This window comes from Sminthopsis crassicaudata, chromosome 1, assembly GCF_048593235.1.
Source record: "Sminthopsis crassicaudata isolate SCR6 chromosome 1, ASM4859323v1, whole genome shotgun sequence".
In the NCBI taxonomy this organism is placed as follows: domain Eukaryota; kingdom Metazoa; phylum Chordata; class Mammalia; order Dasyuromorphia; family Dasyuridae; genus Sminthopsis; species Sminthopsis crassicaudata.
Genome location: NC_133617.1, coordinates 680,864,866 through 680,886,878, shown reverse-complemented (window position 1 = coordinate 680,886,878; position 22,013 = coordinate 680,864,866). Strand labels below are relative to the sequence as shown.

At 34.3% G+C, this 22,013-nt stretch overlaps 1 protein-coding gene across 1 annotated transcript in view; it reads right to left on the bottom strand.

Moving 5' to 3' along the window:
* Positions 1–22,013, bottom strand: part of ABCA13 (ATP binding cassette subfamily A member 13) — a 523,487-nt gene that overhangs the window by 327,894 nt on the left and 173,580 nt on the right. The window contains 3 exon segments of the mRNA XM_074283590.1: positions 16,721–16,860; positions 19,011–19,188; positions 21,013–21,177. Of these exon segments, the coding sequence (XP_074139691.1) occupies positions 16,721–16,860; positions 19,011–19,188; positions 21,013–21,177 (483 nt within the window).

Sequence of the window (22,013 nt, the reverse complement as noted above, 5' to 3'; positions counted from 1 at the left end):
GCTTGATTGACCAAATAAAAGGTGTATTAATATTAAACTATAATATCTATATTGGTGAGGCATAAAATTCTATCTTCAAAACTTTTAATGCTTTGATAATCAAATTTGGGGAGATTTGGAGAGGGAGATGATATTAGATAATAGAAAAAGTTGGATTCAAAAGAGCCTGATAAACTGAAGGAAGGAATAAATGTAGCATTTTATTTTGTTTTTAATTAGATAAAATCATAAAGATGTGGCTGGAATGAAATTCTTTTTTTTTCTCCCCCTGAGGCAATTGGGGTTAAGTGACTTGCCCAGGGTCACACAGCTAAGAAGTGTTAAGTGCCTGAGGCCAAATTTGAACTCAGGTCCTATTGACTTCAGGGCTGGTGCCATCTAGCTGCCCTTAGTGAAACTCTTTTTAAAAAGACCAAGAAAGGCAAATATGTTGAAACTCACTATCAATTCTTAGGGGAAAATAACTATCAATCAAGAAAACTAGCATTTGGGGGCGGAGCCAAGATGGCGGAGAAGAAACACACGTCTCTGTGAACGTCCTCACTCCCTCACAACCAATTAGATAAATTAAGTCTCAGAATTAGCTCAGGACTGATAGATACCATAAGGACTGGAAGCATGACTTACCAGCTGAAGAGAATCTGGAGTTTCAACAGGAAAGGTCAGTTCCCAGGGGAGGAATAAGAGAGACCAGCACAGACGGTGGGGTAGTGGCACACTGCGCCCATTGCGCTGGGAAGGGCTCTGGGATCAGAGAAGCCACTGAGGTAAAGGAATCTGGCACAGGCTGTTAGCTCTTCTCTGCTAATTATTTAGCAGTTCAGAAGAGAAAGCCAAAATATTTTAAAACTCAGATTAGATTTTCCCCAGACCCTGGAGGTGACTCAGCAGATCTCGGCACCAGGGGGTGTGGCCTCAGCTCCCACCTGAGAATAGTTAAGAGATTGACAAGTGGGTGGATACGGCCCAAGGCAACACACACTGCCTAGCTTAGCTGGAGGGAGTGGAACTCAGCTCCAGGAAGTCCCAGAGAAGCGGAACCTTTCAACTAGGGACCGCGGTTTCTGGCAGACACTTCCAGTTTGAGCACAGGGGCTTTTCACGTCACCTGCTGCAGACATCCACTCCCCACCCGGACACATAGGCTGGGCTTTGTGCTGTCTTTACTATTCTGCGCCCTCGAAGCACAGTAGTGCTAATCACCTCTGAGGCACTTCCAGGGAGGGGGTGGGGAACTCTCTCCCAGAGCTCTATCTTAGCTCAGGCGCAGGAGCCGCTGCATCCATCCGGTCTGGGAGGAAGCTGGTAAAGAAGTAAATAAATAATTTCCTACCCCAGGGACAGACCCCAAAAGATTTTTTTAAATATGAGCAAAAAAGCTAGAAAAACTATAGATTCCTTCTATACAGAGAAAGAGCGGGTATCCAACCCCGAGGAAGTTAACAGCAGAGAGTCAGCAGATAACAACCCAAAGGGGAACGATCCCTGCCCCCCATCACATAACTCTCTCCTAGAAGAAACTCTTAAAAAATTGAGGGAGATTGAAGAAAAATGGGGAAAGGAAAGGGAAGCTATGATAGAGAATAACAACGTCCTGAAATTGGAGTTGGAAAAAATAAAGAATTCACAGGAGATGCAGGGAAACAAAATTTATGAATTAGAAAAGGTTAAAAAAACACAGGAAAGTAGGATTTCTGAATTGGAAAAGATAAAAAAGTCTCAAGAAAATAGAATTTCTGAATTGGAAAAAGAAAATAATTCTCAAAAAAAAAAATTAGGGAAATGGAAAAAAATTCAATAGAGCAAAATAATTCATTTAAAAATGAAATTGGGTATTTACAAAAAGAACTAAAAACTGTGAAAGAAGAAAATAACTCCTTAAAAGTCAGGATGGAACAAATAGAAATGAATGATTCACAGAGAACCCAAGAATCAGTCAAACAAAACAAAAAAAGTGAGAAGCTGGAGAACAACGTCAAATACTTACTGGGAAAATCTATAGACCTGGAAAATAGATCTAGGAGAGATAATCTGCGGATTATTGGACTTCCAGAAAACTATGACCAAAAAAAGAGCCTAGATTCTATTTTACAGGAAATTATCAAAGAGAACTGTCCAGAGATAATAGAAACAGAAGGGAAAGTAGATGTGGAAAGAATTCATCGAACTCCTTCTGAAATAGACCCTAAAAAAAGAACACCACGGAATATAGTGGCTAAGCTGCAGAATTACCACACAAAGGAGAAAATCTTGCAAGCAGCTAGAAAAAAACAATTTAAATACCAAGGTGCCACAATAAGGGTCACCCAAGATCTGGCTGCCTCCACATTAAAAGATAGAAGGGCCTGGAACCTGATATTCCGTAAGGCAAAAGATCAAGGACTGCAACCAAGAATGAACTACCCAGCTAAGTTTAGCATCTTTTTCCATGGAAGAAGATGGTCATTCAATGAAACAGAGGAATTCTATATGTTTCTAAGAAAAAAACCAGACTTAAACAAAAAATTTGATCTACATCCACAAGACTGAAGAGAAACAGAAAAAGGTACACAGAACCCTTGAGAACTATAACTCTGTTGTGGGTATATAAAAAATACTGAAGGATAATTTGATTTTACTGATATAAAAGAAAAAAAGGGGGGTGTAGTAAAGGGAAGGAGGTCGGTTCAGAAAAAGGGGAAGGAGTGATAAAAAGAGGGAAACTACATCCCAGGAAGAGGCATAGAAAATACACCATATCTGAGGGAACTTAGTGAGGGGGAGAATCATTGTGTGAATCTTACTCTCATCAGGAGAGGCTCAAAGAGTAAATAATTAACATATTTGTTTTTCAGAGAATTTTCTCTCACCTCATTAAAAGGGGGGAGAGGAAAAGGGAAAAGGAAAAGGAGAATAAGTGAAGGGACTTGGAGGGAGGGGGGAGGGATCCTAAAAAAAAAAAAAAAAAAAAAGGGAGGGTTGCGCGTCACAAGGGGGGTCTGTAAATTAAATATCGGGGAGGGGGATCAGGGGGGTCAAGGGAAAAAAGCATAATCTGGGGATAATACGATGGCAGGAAATACAGAATTAGTAATTTTAACTGTAAATGTAAATGGGATGAACGATCCCATCAAACGGAGACGGATAGCAGATTGGATCAAAAAGCAGAACCCTACAATATGTTGCCTACAGGAAACACACTTAAAGCAGGGAGATACATACAGAATAAAGGTAAAAGGTTGGAACAGAGCCTATTATGCTTCAGGTAAAGCCAAAAAAGCAGGGGTAGCTATCCTTATCTCAGATCAAGCAAAAGCAGAAGTAGATCTCGTTAAAAAAGATAAGGAAGGAAACTATATCCTGCTGAATGGTAGCATAAATAATGAAGCCATATCAATACTAAACATATATGCACCAAGTGGTATAGCATCTAACTTTCTAAAGGAAAAGTTAAGAGAACTGCAAGAAGAAATAGACAGTAAAACTATAATAGTGGGAGATCTCAACCTTGCACTCTCAGATTTAGACAAATCAAACACAAAACAAACAAGAAAGAAATTAAAAAAGTAAATAGAATATTAGAAAAACTAGGTATGATAGACCTTTGGAGAAAACTGAATGGCAATAGAAAGGAAAATACTTTCTTCTCAGCAGTTCATGGATCCTATACAAAAATTGACCATATATTAGGACATAAAGATCTCAAAATTAAATGTAGGAAGGCAGAAATAATAAATGCCTTCTTCTCAGATCACAATGCAATAAAAGCTACATTCAGTAAAAAGTTAGGGGTAAATAGACCAAAAAGTAATTGGAAACTGAATAATCTCATCTTAAAGAATGACTGGGTGAAAGAGCAAATTATAGAAACAATTAACAATTTCACCCAAGATAATGACAATGATGAGACATCATATCAAAATCTTTGGGATGCAGCTAAAGCAGTAATAAGGGGAAATTTTATATCTTTAGAGGCTTATTTGAAGAAAATTGAGAAAGAGAAGATTAACGAATTGGGCTTACAACTTAAAAGGCTAGAAAAAGACCAAATTATAAACCCCCAACCAAAAATTAAACTTGAAATACAAAAATTAAAAGGAGAAATCAATAAAATTGAAAGTAAAAAAACTATTGAATTAATAAATAAAACCAAGAGTTGGTTTTATGAAAAAGCCAATAAAATAGATAAACCTTTGGTAAATTTGATCAAAAAAAAGAAAGAGGAAAATCAAATTGATAGTCTTACAAATGAAAAGGGGGATCTTTCCACCAATGAAGAGGAAATTAGAGAAATAATAAGGAGTTACTTTGCCCAACTTTATACCAATAAATTTGATAACTTAAGTGAAATGGATGACTTCCTCCAAAAATATAGGCTCCCTAGATTAACAGAGGAGGAGATAAATTGCTTAAATAGTCCCATTTCAGAAAAAGAAATAGAACAAGCTATTAATCAACTCCCCAGGAAAAAATCCCCAGGGCCAGATGGATTCACATGTGAATTCTACCAAACATTTAAAGAACAATTAGCCCCAATGTTATATAAATTATTTGAAAAAATAGGGGATGAAGGAGTCCTACCAAACTCCTTTTATGACACAGACATGGTACTGATACCTAAACCAGGTAGATCGAAAACTGAGAAAGAAAATTATAGACCAATCTCCTTAATGAATATTGATGCTAAAATCTTAAATAAGATATTAGCAAAAAGACTTCAGAAAATCATCTCCAAGATAATACACTATGATCAAGTAGGATTTATTCCAGGAATGCAGGGCTGGTTTAATATTAGGAAAACTATTAATATAATTGACCATATTAATAATCAAATTAATAAGAACCATATGATCATCTCAATAGATGCAGAAAAAGCATTTGACAAAATCCAACATCCATTCCTACTAAAAACTCTTGAGAGTATAGGAATAAATGGACTATTCCTTAGAATAATCAGGAGCATATATTTAAGACCTTCAGTAAGCATAATATGCAATAGAAATAAACTGCAACCTTTCCCAGTAAGATCAGGAGTGAAACAAGATTGCCCACTATCACCATTACTATTCAATATAGTACTAGAAACGCTAGCCTCGGCAATAAGAGCCGAGAAAGAGATTCAAGGAATTAGAGTAGGAAATGAGGAAATTAAACTTTCACTTTTTGCAGATGACATGATGGTATACTTAGAGAACCCCAAAGACTCTGCTAAAAAGCTACTAGAAATAATTCAAAATTTCAGCAAAGTGGCAGGATACAAAATAAATCCACATAAATCCTCGGCATTTTTATATATCACTAACAAAATGCAACAGCAAGAGATACAAAGAGAAATTCCATTCCAAACAAATGTTGAGAGTATAAAGTATTTGGGAATCCATCTACCAAAAAAAAGTCAGGAATTATATGAGAAAAATTACAAAACACTTGCCACAAAAATAAAATCAGATTTAAATAATTGGAAAGACATTCAATGCTCTTGGATAGGCTGAACGAATATAATAAAAATGACAATACTCCCCAAACTAATCTATTTATTTAGTGCTATACCAATCAGACTCCCAAGAAACTATTTCAATGACCTAGAAAAAATAACAACAAAATTCATATGGAAGAATAAAAGGTCGAGAATTGCAAGGGAAGTAATGAAAAAAAACTCAGAGAAAGGTGGTCTAAGTGTACCTGATCTAAAGCTATATTATATAGCAGCAGTCACCAAAACCATTTGGTATTGGCTAAGAAATAGACCGGTAGATCAGTGGAACAGATTAGATACAAAGGACAAAAAAGGGTACATCTATAGCAATCTAATCTTTGACAAACCCAAAGATTCCAACATTAGGGATAAAAATTCATTATTCGGAAAAAACTGTTGGGAAAACTGGAAATTAGTATGGCAGAAATTAGATATGGATCCACACTTAACACCATATACCAAGATAAGATCAAAATGGATCCATGATTTAGGCATAAAGAGGGAGATAATAAATAGATTAGAGGAACAGAGGCTAATCTACCTCTCAGACTTGTGGAGGAGGAAGGAATTTATGACCAGAGGAGAACTAGAGATCATTATTGATCACAAAATAGAAGATTTTGATTACATCAAACTAAAAAGTTTCTGTACAAATAATACTAATGCAAACAAGATTAGAAGGGAAGTAACAAATTGGGAAAATATTTTTAAAAACAAAGGTTCTGACAAAGGTCTCATTTCCAAAATATATAGAGAACTGACCCTAATTTATAAGAAACCGAACCATTCTCCAATTGATAAATGGTCAAAGGATATGAACAGACAATTCTCAGAGGAAGAAATTGAAACTATATCCACTCACATGAAAGAGTGTTCCAAATCACTACTGATCAGAGAAATGCAAATTAAGACCACTCTGAGATACCACTACACACCTGTCAGATTGGCTAAGATGACAGGAACAAATAATGATAAATGTTGGAGGGGATGTGGGGAAATTGGGACACTAATACATTGCTGGTGGAGTTGTGAAAGAATCCAGCCATTCTGGAGAGCAATCTGGAATTATGCCCAAAAAGTTATCAAACTGTGCATACCCTTTGACCCAGCAGCGCTACTACTGGGATTATATCCCAAAGAAATACTAAAGAGCGGAAAGAGACATATATGTGCCAAAATGTTTGTGGCAGCTCTTTTTGTTGTAGCTAGAAACTGGAAGATGAATGGATGTCCATCAGTTGGAGAATGGTTGGGTAAATTGTGGTATATGAAGGTTATGGAATATTATTGTTCTGTAAGAAATGACCAGCAGGAGGAATACAGAGAGGCCTGGAGAGACTTAAATCAACTGATGCTGAGTGAAATGAGCAGAACCAGAAGATCACTGTACACTTCAACAACAATACTGTATGAGGATGTATTCTGATGGAAGTGGAAATCTTCAACATAAAGAAGATCCAACTCACTTCCAGTTGATCAATGATGGACAGAGGTAGCTACACCCAGAGAAGAAACACTGGGAAGTGAATGTAAATTGTTAGCACTAATATCTGTCTGCCCAGGTTGCATGTACCTTCGGATTCTAATGTTTATTGTGCAACAAGAAAATGATATTCACACACATGTATTGTACCTAGACTATATTGTAACACATGTAAAATGTATGGGATTGCCTGTCATCGGGGGGAGGGAATAGAGGGAGGGGGGATAATTTGGAAAAATGAATACAAGGGATAATATTATAAAAAAAAATATATATATATAATAAAAAAAATTAAAAAAAAAAAGAAAACTAGCATTTTAGTGGGGTGAGGAGGGAAGGAAGAGAGAGAAGGAAGGAGGGAAAGAGAAGGCAGAGGAGAGGGAAGATAGGAGAATGAAAGAATAAGTGAGAGAAAGAGATGGGGTGAGAGAAAACTAACTGCTGCTACATTACTTTTGATCAGAACATATGGATCACATACTTTAGAATAGTTACCAACAAGCTTGTTAACTTCCCCATTTCCTTCCCCTTTGTTACTGATCAATCTTCTCTTTCTATTGTATAGTTTCTTGATGATATCTTTTACTTCATTTCAAAGTTCCTCATCTAGCAGAGTAGGAAAGTCAGTAGCTGAAATAGCAAGACACCCTGAGACAGACTCAGGAGATAGCATGTACTACCTCAACAGCATCTCTCTTCAGATCCTAATAAGAGACAATATAGACTCTGAATCCTAAGAAACAGCAGTACCTCCACTCTACCTGCCCATCTTTTATCACAACTCTTTAAAAAAACATTTTGATTAGTATTTCTTATAGAGAATGGGCTGTCCATCCCCATCATGACAAATAACTACCAATTAACTGTTACTAATGGTCAAGTGAGCATAAGAAAAGCAGTGCTCTTATCTGGTCCATCCAAACAACTGCATCTACTTCTAGTTTATTAAGTGGCTTAATATTAGAAATTATTATTTTTATTAAGGAAAATTACATTAAAGAAGATGCATTACTATTTTCCATTACCAATGTATCCTAAGGCCCACGGGGACTTTTCTATCTGACTTGTAGCTAAAATCTCCTATATGTGTTGTCACTCCTTATTTGAGTTAATTGTGAAAGCTTCTCAAGAGCAGAGATTATCTTGATTTTCCATTTCTGTCTCCAATAATCATCCCATTATTTTTCACATATCAAAATGCTTTTTCATTCAAAGGGAAATAGAACAATGAAGAGGTTAAAGACAAAGTTGTACAATGATAAGTTAAAGGGGCTTGAGTATATTTAGCCTAGAGGAAAAAAAAAGTAATTTTAAATTCTCACAAATTGTCCCTACTATAATGCCCATGTCCAGATTGCAGGATCCCTGAGGGCAGACTCTTTCATTAGTACCTGTATATTCCTAGTCTTGAGCATAGTACCTAGTAAATAGTAGGCATTTCATAAATGTTAAGTTTGTCTATTTGAAAAAATTGTCCATGTATTCAGACATTTAAAGGAATAGCATATAGAAAAGAATTCTCTAAACCATGGAACTAGGCCCAAGGGATAAAATTTACAGGGAAATAAATTTTAGCTCAGCACAATGAAAATATTCCCAACAATTTAAGTTTTAAAAGTGTAATAAGCTTCCACAGTAAATAGTGAATGCTTCACTACTAATGCTCTACAAATAGATTTCAGAAAACCATTTGCTGAAGATGCTATTAACAGCATCCTAATTGTAACAACACAGGACTAACTCAATTAAGTTCCTTTGATAAAGTTTAATAAAATACCCAACTTATGTACAAAATAATTCATAAGATTGTTGTGGAAATTGTGTAATGTAATTATGTATATAAATTGTCATCAGAGAAATATGTGACAGTATAATAAAGGCCTGAGCACATACCCTCTGTAGAAGATGTGCAGAAAGTTATGGACAAAAGTTATTAGGATATGAGGTCGTGGATAAGTTACAATTTGTATCATTAAATGGAGTACTTCTATCAGTGAGATCACAGATTCATAGAGAAGAATGTATGTGAAAGTACTTGGTATACCAAAAGATTTTCATGATTTATACATATTACTTTACAAAATTGAATAAGGCCAATTTCTAGTTAAAAATTTTTTTTTTCTGGAGTGAGGGATTATAAAGCAATTCAAATTTGTCCTTTTCCAATACCTTATTGGGACATGGAAAGAAACTGGAAGTTTCAAAGGCTAACCCAGTAAGAACCACCTCTGATAGGTCCAACAAGTTGTAAAGTCTTAAAATCTTGACCAGACCATAGATCTATTGACCAAAGCAAAGTCTAGACTTGTTTAGTCAAAGATCATTAGTGAATCTTGGATTTGAAATTGCTTATGCAATTCATATCTGAATAGAAGTTGACAAATTTTTTTTTTTTTTTTTTTTTTTTTTAGGAGCTGATGGATTTCTTTAGTCACAGACATTCACAAAGACCAAGAGAGGGAAGTAAAGGCAAATACACAAAGTCAAATAATTATAGAATCAGGAAAGAGCATCAGAAAATAAGAATAGAGGAATTCTAATATGAATCAACTGAAACATATTTCATACAAATAAAATTGAAGATCTTAATTGAATTAATTGAAGTCTTAAATTATAAACACTAAATATGTACAAAATTCTGACATCTCCTTCTAAAAATAAATTAGCAGGGGAGGCAGAACCAAGATGACCAAGTAAAGATAGGAACTTGCCTAACCTCTCCCCCAAATCACTCCAAATTCTTTTAAATAATTACTAGAAGCATATTTTAGAACATCAGAATACCCCCAAAATTAGAGTAGAACACTTTCTAGCCAAAAGCAACTTAGAAGGTCAGCTGCAAATGTCTGTGACACCAGTTTGAGAGTCCAGTGCAGTCCTGGTGTGGGCCAATTCAGCACAGCCCTAGCCCTAGTCCCAACTCCGATCCCAGTCCAACCTCTGAATCAACAGCAGTATTGGTGACTTCCACACCTCTCAGCCCAGAGATACCAAAAGGATTTGGAAGGTCAGCAAAAGGACTCTGTGGAACTCCAGTGGAAGCCTACTGGGCAATCCTAGCACAGACTCAAACCCAGTATTAGTAAGGCACTGAATCAGCAGCAGTGCTAGAGGCTTCTGGATCTTTCGGCCTGGGGATACCAGGGAGGACTTGGAGAGTCTGTGGCAGCAGAATAGGAGTCCAGTGTACAATCCAAGCAAGAGCCAGAATAATGCAGCCCCAGCTCCAACCCCAGCAGCCCAGTCAGCATAGCAGGACTCTGTTGTTTTAGCATTCTAGATCTTACAGCTATACCGGGGTGGGGATATTTCTAATAGCTCCAGGGTAGAAAAGAGTACTTGTGATCAGATTCCTAGATGGATTTCTGAAAACAACTGCACAAAAACCCTGAAGCTTGGTCCAGTGCATCTTCTACCATGGAAATGGAGTCCGACTTTAACAAAGAGTTTAAAAGTTGAGTAATAGGCTAGGAAAATGAGCAGACAATAGAAAAAGTTGGACCATTGAATTGATTCTGACCATGATTATCATGGTGATAAGGAAGATCAAAATACACATAACATAAAGTCAAAGTTTCTACATCCAAAACCTCAAAGAAAAATAAGAATTGGACTTGGGCTATAGAGGGGTTCAAAAAGGATTTTGATGATCAAGTAAGAGAAATAGAGGGAAAGTTAGGGAGGAAAATTGAGTGGTCCAAAAGGAAATACAAAAAGCTAATAAGGAGAATGCCTTAAAAAGCAAAATTAGCCAATTGCGAAAAGAGGTACTAAAGCTGAGGAAAATAATTCGTTAAAAAATAGGTTGAGCAAATAGAAGCTAACAACTTTATGAGAAATCAAGATACAATAAAGCAAAACAAAAACATGAAAAATAGAAAAAAATGTGAAATATTTCATTGGAAAAACAACTGATCTGGAAAATAAATCCAGGAGAGATAATTTTTAAATTATTGATCTACCTGAATGTCATGGTCAAAGAAAAAGGCCTGGACATCATTTTTCAAGAAATTATCAAGGGGAAACTACTGTGATATTCTAGACCAGAGAGTAAAATAGAAATTGAAAGAATCTACCCATTAACTCCTGAAAAAGATCTCAAAATGAAAACTCTGAGAAATATTGTAGCCAAATTCCAGTAGCTCAAGGAGAAAATATTGTAAGCATCCAAAAATAAACCATTCAACTAACTATAGGGGAGCCATAGTCAGGGTGACCCAAGACTTAGAACCTTCTATATTAAAAGGACTAGAGGGCTTGGAATATGATATTCCAAAGAGCAATGGAACTAGAATTATGACCAAGAATTACCTACCCAGCAAAAGTTAGTATAATCCTTCAGAGGAGAGCATTTTAAAACATCTGTGATGAAAAGATTAGAGCTGAATGGAACTTTTGATTTCAAATACAGGATTCTGGAGAAGCATAAGGAAGTAATCAGGAAAGTGATATCATAAGGAATGTAATAAGGTTTATATGTTTACATTCCTACTTGGGAAGATGATACCTGTAACTCATTAAAACTCCCTCATTATAGCAGTCAGAAGGAGTATATATATATATATATGTACATACTAGATAGATAGATAGATAGATAGATAGATAGATAGATAGATAGATAGATAAAGGGCACAGCTGTGAATTAAATATGAAGGGATATTATCTTTTTTTTAATGATGAAATTAAATTATGAGAGAAGAATGTACTGGGAGAAAGGGAAAGGGAGAAATGGAATGGTGCAAATTATCTGCCATAAAAAAAGATACAAGAAAAAAAAAACTTTTATAGTGGAGGGGAAGAGAGAAATGAAAGGAAGAGTGAATGAATCTTACTCTTATCAGAATTGGCTAACAAAAGAAATAATGTACAAACTCAATAGGGATATCAAAATCTATCTTATGCTACAGGAAAATAGGAGGGGAATGGGATATAAGAAAGGAATAGGATAATAAAAGAGAAGGCATATTGGGGAAAGGAGTGGTCAGTACCAAAACATTTTTGTGGAGGGACAGAGTGAAAGGAAAGAGTGAATAAATAAATGAATATTGTTAGCAGCAAGTTTCTGTGATAAGGACTAATTTCTCAAACATAGAGGAAAATGAGTCAACTTTATTTAAAAAAAAAAAATAAGAGCCATGCCCCAATTAATAAATGATCAAAAGATATGATCTGTGCCCAAAGGACTATAAATTCATGCATATCCTTTGACGTAGTAATACCACTACTATGCATGAATATCAAGAGATTAAAAAAAATGAAAATGACATATTTATATATGTAAAAGCTTTTATAGTAGCTCTCAGGAAAAAAGGAAATTGAGGGAATGCCTGTTAATTGGGGTGTGGCTTAATAAACTATGGTATGTGTTTGTGATGGAATATTAATGTTCTATAAAAAATAATGAGCACAGTGCTCTCAGAAAAAAAAAAAAAAAAGAATAAAAACAAAAAACAAAACCTGGAAAGTCCTCCATGAACTCAAGCAAAGTGAAATGTACTATATACAAAGTAAAAGCAATATTCTGGGATGACCAGCTGTAAATGACTTTTCAATTCTCCATGATAATCATCCATGAATAATTTAAAGGACTTATAATGAAAAATCCTATCTATACCCAAAGAAGGAACTGATTGTATCTGAATACAGATTGAGGCATTCTCTCTCTCTCTCTCTCTCTCTCTCTCTCTCTCTCTCTCTCTCTCTCTCTCTCTCTCTCTCTCTCTCTCTCTCTCCCTCCCTCCCTCCTTCCCTCCCTCCCTCCTTTTCTAATTTATTTTTTCTTGAGGGTTTTTATTTTTTTATTTTCATTAGAGCAAGAGCTCTATATTTTCTTCTTCAACTTGACTTTTATGGAAATATTTTGCATACCTTCACATGAGGTTTCTTAATTATGGCTGGGGATAAGGAAGAAAATCTAGAACTCAAAAATTTTAAAAACAAATGTAAAAAATTGTTTTGAATGTAATTGGGGAAAATATTGAATAAATAAAATGAAAAATGAAAAAAATATAACTCTTTCTAAATGGTTGAAAGAAAAAAAGCACAATCAAGTTCATAAAAAATAACATCTATTATCCCTATCAAAGAAATATAAAAATTCTGAGCCATGTTTTGAAAATTCTGATAAAAGCCCTTCTAGTAGTAAAAAAATAAAAAGAATAATAACACTAGTTATTTTTCTTGAAGCACTAAAAAATTTATGGCAGAGGTACTTAACTTATGATCCATATATTCTAGAGGATCTGTGAACTTGAATAGGTGAAGAAAATCATATTTTCATTTTCATTAACCTTTCATAAAAATTCAACAATACTTTCAATTATTTAAAAACATTATTCTGAGCAGTGATGTATAGACTTCACCAGACAGTCAAAGGAGTTCATGAAGCACACAAACAAGCTAAAATCTTTTATTTTACAATATGAAATTAGCAGAATATGTTACACAATATGTTTTCATTATTCTGTCAAAATCTCTTTTAAACCGCATAATATATAATCTTGGAAATATAGATATACTTAAGGAAAAGGAAAATGTCAAAGAGGCTAAAAGTTTAAAAAAATCTTATTTAATAGTTAAAGAAATTGGTCCCAAATTATTTCTATGCAGATATCATTCAAAGCAGCAGATCCCAGCAGGACCAGCTTCAAAAACAATGATCCATCATCACAGCAATCTCCTAGCATCCACACATCCTAACAAAGTTGTTAACCCCCAGGATATATTTAATCAAATGTTATTCCATTGTGCAGAATCCAATGTTTTGGCAAGTGCCCCCTTTTCAGATAAAGATTGCAGCTATTTAAACACAGCCCCAAGTAAGCTAAGAAAAATGCACCACCTCACTGAACTGATGTCACAAGGTGTGAAAGCCTTCTGGTTCTCATTTTAGAGATGTGCTGCAGCAACAATAGGGAGAAAAATTTTTTAAATGCTACTTTTATTGAACATGATTTAACTCCTTCTGCACTAACCTTTGCAAAGGAGCTAGGAAAACAATGTGTTTACTTATGTGTGTGTATGTATGTGTGTGTGTATATATATATATGTGTGTGTATGTGTGTGTGTGTATGTATGTATGTATATAGAAGCATGTTCACAAAATAGATATATATATTTATGAAATAGGTAGAAGTATGATTACATAATTATTCAAGAGATTCCATTAAGTACCTGGTGTATCACATAGGAAGGTAGGCAATATGTATTTATTAAGCCATTACCATGTACTAATCACAGTTCATAAAAAATAACATCTATTATCCCTATCAAAGAAATATAAAAATTTTACCATTTACATACAAAAAAGAGTAAAAATGGACCATCAAGAAACTTTGGTGGCTACCTCTGCAATAGGTACTTGGGGAGGTACAAAGTTTAGATAAGTCAAATATCATGTCTTCAAAGGACTTACTGGATGTAAAGGGCTAGAACTGAGCAAATGCACTTGGATAATGGAGCATGTGAGACTGCCAATTGGACAATTCTCTATTAACATGTTTGAAGGTTGACCCTCCCCAACTATTCTGTGCTGACTTGATTGGTGGGACAAAGAAGGGGAAGTGACTTGTGTAGGTGGAGTAGGAGGAGGAAATTGAGGCATTCTCCTGGCGGTGGAGATAGAGGAAGGTGTAGTTCTAATCCCTGGATGGCGACCTCAAGAGACCAAGAATAAAGACTTTTGATTAGCCTGACTCCAGCTAATTTCTGGGAAGACAGAGTTCCAGCAACTGGACATTAGGATGATAAAGGACACATACAAATCTAATATGGTACCCAGAATTCTATAGGAAGGATATTAGAAGAGTTACAAAATAAAGTGTTATGCTAATTTGGAGGATGAGGGAAGGCTTTATGGAGAAGACAGGACTTGAATTGATGGCACTTTAAAAACAGATAAAATTTCAACTGGGGGAGGAAAGGGATGAGTTCTAAGAAACAAAGGAACTAGGAAAACAGAGGGTTTTGGTAAAGATAATAGTTCCATGTGGCATAAAGTATACAAAAAAGGATAACATGAGAAGAGACTAAAGGGTCAAAATAAAAAATATTAAAGCCCTTGAATATGAATGTGAATTTTCTTGGAACTACTGAAGATTTCACAGTAGAATATTGACATGACTAGATTTAAGCAAAAAGGACATGATTCTGGAGACAGCCATGTGGTATAATGGGTAGAGTATTAGACCTAGAATCAGGAAGTCTTCAGTTCAAAGTTAGCCGTAGAGATCTACTAGCTGTGTGACCCTAGTAAAGTAACATGCTTGCCTCAGTTTCTTCATCTGTTAAGTAAACTGGAGAAGGAAATGGCCAAACACTCCAGTATCTTTGCCATGAAAACCCCAGATGGGGTCATGAAGAATTGGACTCCATTGAAAAACAACTAAGCAACAATAACAAATAGGATTCTAGGTGTATATGAAAAATAGATTGAAAGGAGGTAAAAGTAAAACTTATAAATCTGTGAGTCTCTCTATACACTCATACACACACACACACACACACACACACACACACAGATAAAACATGCACATATATAGGCATAATGCTCATGTACAAGTGTAAATGCACATATAAGTACACACTGAATCATTTTATCACTATTTGATTTTTAATTCCATATTAGAATTCCTTGAGGAAAAAAAAAAGTAGAAGCATGACTATTTCCTTTCCAGTAAAAAAGGCTATATTTATTTTACATTCATTTTCTAGTGCAGCAGACAAAAAAGGGACATGAGCCATATATGAACTAGAAAACCAAGAATCCTCCAGGAACTTTTGAACCAATGATTATATGAAATAAAAATTTACATATTTATAGTGACAAAATATCAAATAGTTATTTCAGGTACCAAATAATAATAGATAAAGCAATCAATAACAAAGGAACCAAAGAGAAATCTTTTAAATACAAGAAGATGAAGTATATTTCATCTTCCCTTAACTGTGATAACTTTGTTTTCATCTACCTCATTTTAACCTATCCTGTAATGCTTCAGGCTGTCAACACCTTAGAGCTATTACCTACTTTTCAAGTTAAAATCATATCTTGATTTAAACTTATTTGATTTTTTTCTTGGTTCTCAGGACAACTAATCACTGATCTTTTCTCTTTCTTTGCCTTCTATGAATATCTACCTCTTTGGAATGATGTAAAATAACTCTTTTTGGGGGAAGGGTTTTATAGTAGATACCTATAATATTGCATCTGCAAAGATGTTTCAAATTATGACTATTCTTCCAATCCAGCAAATACTTATGAAATGCCTATTATATTCAACAACAAACATTTATTAAGTTCCTACTGTTTGCCTGGCATTGTCTTAGGCTCTGAAAATATAAAAACAAAATAAAAACTGGCCCTGGTCCTTTCCCTCAAGAAACCTGAGGGCAATGACCTGTAAATAAGCATATATGCATATGTGTGTGTGTATATATACACATATGCATGTGTATATATGTATATAAAAATATATATGTATTTATATAAATATATATGTGTGTGTATAAATATATATAATCATTTTTTTTTTTTTTTTTTTTAGGAATAGCAATTCTTATCTTCCTATAACTCTTGTCCTAAGGCTATCTAAAAGTAAATTACTCAGCTTCCTTACTTATTAAGATTTTTGAAAACCAATGTATATATCAACTCTAATTATAATTAAACCATTTCATACCATAATAATAAACTAAATATAAACCATTTTCTTCACAATTATAGATGGATAATCATTAACAACATAATATCTCCATTAAATGTTTATGCATTATTTACTCACCTTTTCAATAACCTTATTAATCACTGGAGTGTTGGGTGTGTACAATATCTTCCCATGCAATAAAGGCTTTAGGAAAGCCCACACCAAGGCTCCATTTGGGGACTGTAAAATCTCCTGATAGAGCTTCAGGCAAAATGGAGCTGTTTTAATAAAAAAGAAGTCATTAGTTAAAAAACAATTCTTAACACAACTGAAGAAGCACTTGATATTAACAATAATTCATTTCAAAAGACAACAAAATATTGATGCCTTAAATTGTTTCATACCACAGCTTCCAGCTTCACTACTGTTAGACTAAATAACTGATCAAAAACAGCTTTTTTTCTTCAGAATTCATCATTCAAAGGGAACTCCAAGTTCATTTTAGCCATTTGGTGAAGATGAAAGTAGAACCCTCAATGAATATATGAAAACATGCCATTATCCAAGTCGAAAATGTGCAATGAGACAAAGTTTATAGGAGTATATATAAATTAATTGAATTTGTAAATTAAGGAGTTACTATTATATTAGCACACTAAAGTGGGAAAAACCCTGAACCTCAAGTCCAGAGACCTGAATTTAAATCCCACTTCAGATAATTAATAGCTACATGATCTTGTACAATTGACTTAAAACTCTCTATCTATTCTATAAAATGGAGATATTGATATCTAAAGTAACTACTATCTGGAGTTATCATGAGGATTAATTGAGGTAGACAATGTAATGTACTTGGAAACTTAAAGTATTACACAGATATGAGCCTTTATTATTAACCTGATTCTCTACCCAGGCCTTTCATCCATACCAAGTTAGTATGAAATAGGCTCTTGACCACTCTTTCTGTCATGGATCTTTTCGTCACTCTGGTGAAGGCAATGGATCCTTACAGAAAATATTTCTAATTGCATGGAGCTGAAAAGGTGACTCGGGGTATAGAGTATTAGGACTGAATCAGGAAGACCTGAATTCAAATGCAGCCTTTGACATTTCCTAGCTATTGCTTAATCACTGTTTGCCTTAGTTTCCTCATCTGAAAAATGGAGGTAATAATAGGACCTATCTTCAAATGTTGTAACAATTAAATGAGATAATAATTGTAAAAATACCTTAGCATCCAATAAGTACTATATAAATATTAGCTACTATGACAGGATTGAAACAGTTATTAAAGGGTTGGGGGGGGGTTTAGTTGTTGTTGGGTTTTTTGTTTGTTTGTTTGTTTTTTGAGCTCATGAATTCTGAGTTAAGAGTCCCTGGTATATAGAAGATTTTATCTGAAAAATCAATGATGACTGAGTTCTGAGAGTGATCAACTTATTTGCAAAGCTAACAATTGCCAATAGACAATGTCTATCTATGACCTCTCAGAAACCAGAGACCCTTCATGTTTTTATAATGAACAAAGAGGAACACCACATATTACACAATTTTGAGTGACATAGGCATTGTAATTTTAAATTTGTATAAGCATTACAAACTTTGCAGCACATCCTGGAATGTTTTCATGGTTTGGCCATTTCTGGTAAAGGGAGACAGGGAAAGAGGAACAATTCTGGTAAGGCGGAACACTGTGGTTAGAATATTCCTTTAGCAATATGTACAAATATATCCTGGGTAAAAAAAAAAAAAACATATATATATATATATATATATATATATATATATATATATATATATATATATATATATATATATATATATATATATATATAAAACCTTCCATCACCCTAATTTCCCTACAATCAAATGTATATGGAAATTTATCTTAATATGACTTATAGTCAAGTAAAGCTAAACTTAAAAATGGGAGATAATCACAAAATGGAAGCTTTATCTGATTATTATAGTTCCAGTACAGTATAATCTTCTGCTATTGGTGTTTATTTCAAAATAATTAATAGATCTGCAGTTCCATATGCAGTTATCTTTTTTAAATCATGCTGTGTTGTAGAAATGTTTATCTTATTCCATAAATTAAAAATAAATAAATGTGGGGGGGGGGGATTGAAGCTTCTATTTTATTTTGATCTAGAGAGATACACTGCAATATATCTGTTCTTTATTTTATTCTCACCATGACCTACTTTGCTGAAAAATTATATCACCCAATGCTCAATTTATTTGGTTTAATCCTTAGGAAATAGACATACATATTGAAACTGGTTTTCAGTTTGATGTAGAGATGACCCTGAATTTTCAAAAACTGTCCATGATTCCAGGAGGACATATTAAGTGCTTTCAAGGTCACATAAAAACAAACAAACAACAAAAAAAAAAACAACCTTACAACACATGTTGGTCTTACTTGAATCTTTGGGAATGTTGAATTTTATCTTGTCATCCTCCAAAAGATCATTCACTCTGGGCAAATTAATGAACATATTAGAGTTGCTAAGGAAAGATGCTTCTTCTTTGCAAACCATCTTCATCACAGATTGGAGAGAGCCAAAGGTTGAACTTCGAGACTGGACATCTTGTGGAAACTAGAAAAATAAACTGAATGAGGGTAAGAAAAAAGTGCTTGCTTTCAACAAGCCCTTCCAAAAATGTTTAAGATTATGGACCTTCCTACTTCTAAACAAGTCCAATACCTAAAAGACAGGAATATGGAAATCAAGTTATCATCTTCTTTTCTATTTTTATGTTAAATATGATATCCCAAAAGTCCAAAAAATGTTGTCTACTACAAAAAACATCTTTTATTACCATATATAACATCTCTTAGCTCTCTACCTTTTCACAGGTGATTCCCCATGTTCATAAAGTTCTTTTTCTTTACTTATGTCCATGGAATCGCTAACATTTTTTTAGGCTCAGCTCATGTGCCACCTCTTACATGCAATCTTTGAGGTCTTACCTTGTCCTGAAATTATTCAGTATTTAATTTTTATATATGTTTCAATATTTTCCTGTATGAATGTTGTATTCCTCACAAAGCATTAGATCCTTAAAGTTAGGACCTTTTTCATCTTTGTCTTTGTTGCACCAGAACCCTTACACATAGTAGAGGTAGAGTTTTTTCTAATATTCTCAGATCAAAGAATGTGAAAATAGGAACAATGTATAAGACTAGAAAGGTTTGGGTGTAACCAAACTGTGAAGGGTGGTCTAAAGCAAGAAATCAATCAACAAACTTTTATTTAGCAATTGTTCTTCAAAGTCTTAGAGAAGTGTCTATGTGTACTGAGAATTTAAGTGATATGTCCATGGACATAGCTAGTATGTGTCAGAAGTAGAACTAGAGCTCATACCAGGGATATTATCAGTCTGCTTTTTAGCATATTTGTAATAAATGGGAATTTCAACATTGACTATATATGAAAAACCTTCATTCTAAATTATGTGATGATCAATTGTGATGGATGTGGCTCTTTTGAACAATGAGGTGATTCAAGCCAGTTCCCATGGTCCAATGATGGAAAGAGCCATCTGCATGCAGAGATAGAGGTCTATGGACACTGAATATGGATTACAACATAGTATTTTCACTGTTTTTGTTGTTGTTTGCTTGTTTGTTTTTTCTTTCTCATTTTCCCCCCTTTTGATCTGATTTTTCTTGTATAGCATAATAAATGTGGAAATATGTTTAAAAGAATTGCAAATGTTTAACCTCTATTGGATTACTTGCTGTCTAGGGGAAGGGGCAGGAAGGAGAGGAGAAAAATTTGGAACACAAGGTTTTGCAAGGGTGAATATTGAAAATTATATTTGCATGGATTTTGAAAAAAAAAAGCTATTATATTAAAAAGAAAATCCTTTGTTCTCTGAAGTAATTTAAACATTCTTCTGAAATTTAATACACTAAATTTATACTAAATGTCTAAAGAATCACTTTTTGGGGGCAGCTAGGTGGCACAGTGAATGGAGCACCAGCCCTGAAATCAGGAGGACCTGAGTTCAAATCTGATCTCAGAGACAACACTTAGTAGCTGTGTGATCTTGGGCAAGTCACTTAACCCTAACTGCCTCAGGGAGGGGAAAAAAAAAGAATCACTTTTTTTCATAAGTATTGCAAAAGTAAATACCAGTTCAGTCCATCTAAATGGCCACAGATTCTGAATTACTGTTACAGATTTTAGGTACATTAACAGTACTGTATAATGCAGTCTGAAGAGAAAATCATAATTCAAAACTACCCTACTCTTCTTTCATTCTCTAGCAACAGTCTATGGAGAATAGTTTAAGTTCTTACATTTCTTTGTCTAATGTGAGCACCAGTCTTTGAATGAGGTACCAAACAAGGAAAAATCAATGGAAAAATCAGTTGCAATTATTTCCAAAGTAACTAAGATCAAACACATACAAACCTGTGAAAATGCAGGCATATCAAACAAAGGAATATTTTTAAATTTCTGAAGAAATTCGGGAAGATGTTTCAAAATGTGCTGAGCCTTAGTAAGTAGAGAGTCAATACTTGAAACCACATCTAGCAAGGAATTCAGTAAGAAATTTGCCTCTGGTGGTATCAACAGCTGAAAGAAGAAAAAATGTTTTGGATACATAGACTGACATGATCATTTTCTATAATAAGGACACCAATATCATGGAAGTCTGTAGGATTGTTTAAAGGGTAAGTCTTGAAATAGAATTTGGTTAGGAGTTTATTGCAATATGCCAAGTAAGAGGTAATAAAGGTCTGTACCAAAATAGTAACAATGTGAAAATAATAAGAGCAACTAGCAACACAGTGGATACAATGCTGGATCCAGAGTTAGGAATACCTGAATTCAGATCTCAGATACTTCATACCTGTGTGACCCTCAGCAAGTCAGCAATTTCTTGGTTCCATTATTTGTTTAAAAAAAAAAAAAAAAAAAAAAAAGATAGTTGGTTGTTGTCCTACATTCTCTTTGACATTACTATGTAAAAGTTAAGGAATATGTGTCCAACTGTGACTGATCAGATCAATGTAAGTTCAGGAGGTTCTCTGCCACAGATCCAGATAATAGTACCTGCCTTACAGGGCTACTATGAGGATTAAATGAGGTAATATTTTTAAAGTACTTAATAGAGAATTTGGCACATAGTAAGTGCTATGTAAATGAGGAGAAAGAGAATGAGGAGGAGAAGAAAAAGGCATCTAGGTGATATAGTAGATAAGAGTATCAAGGCTGGAGTCAGGAAACCCAGTTCAAATCTGATCTCAGATATCTACTAGCTATATGACCCTTGGTAAATCATTTAATCATGGTTGAGTTATTCATCATCTATAAATTGAACTGGAAAGGGAAATAACAAACTTATTCCAGTATCTCTGCCAAGAAAACCCTAAATTAGATCATATAGAATCAAACAAAATGGAAAAATG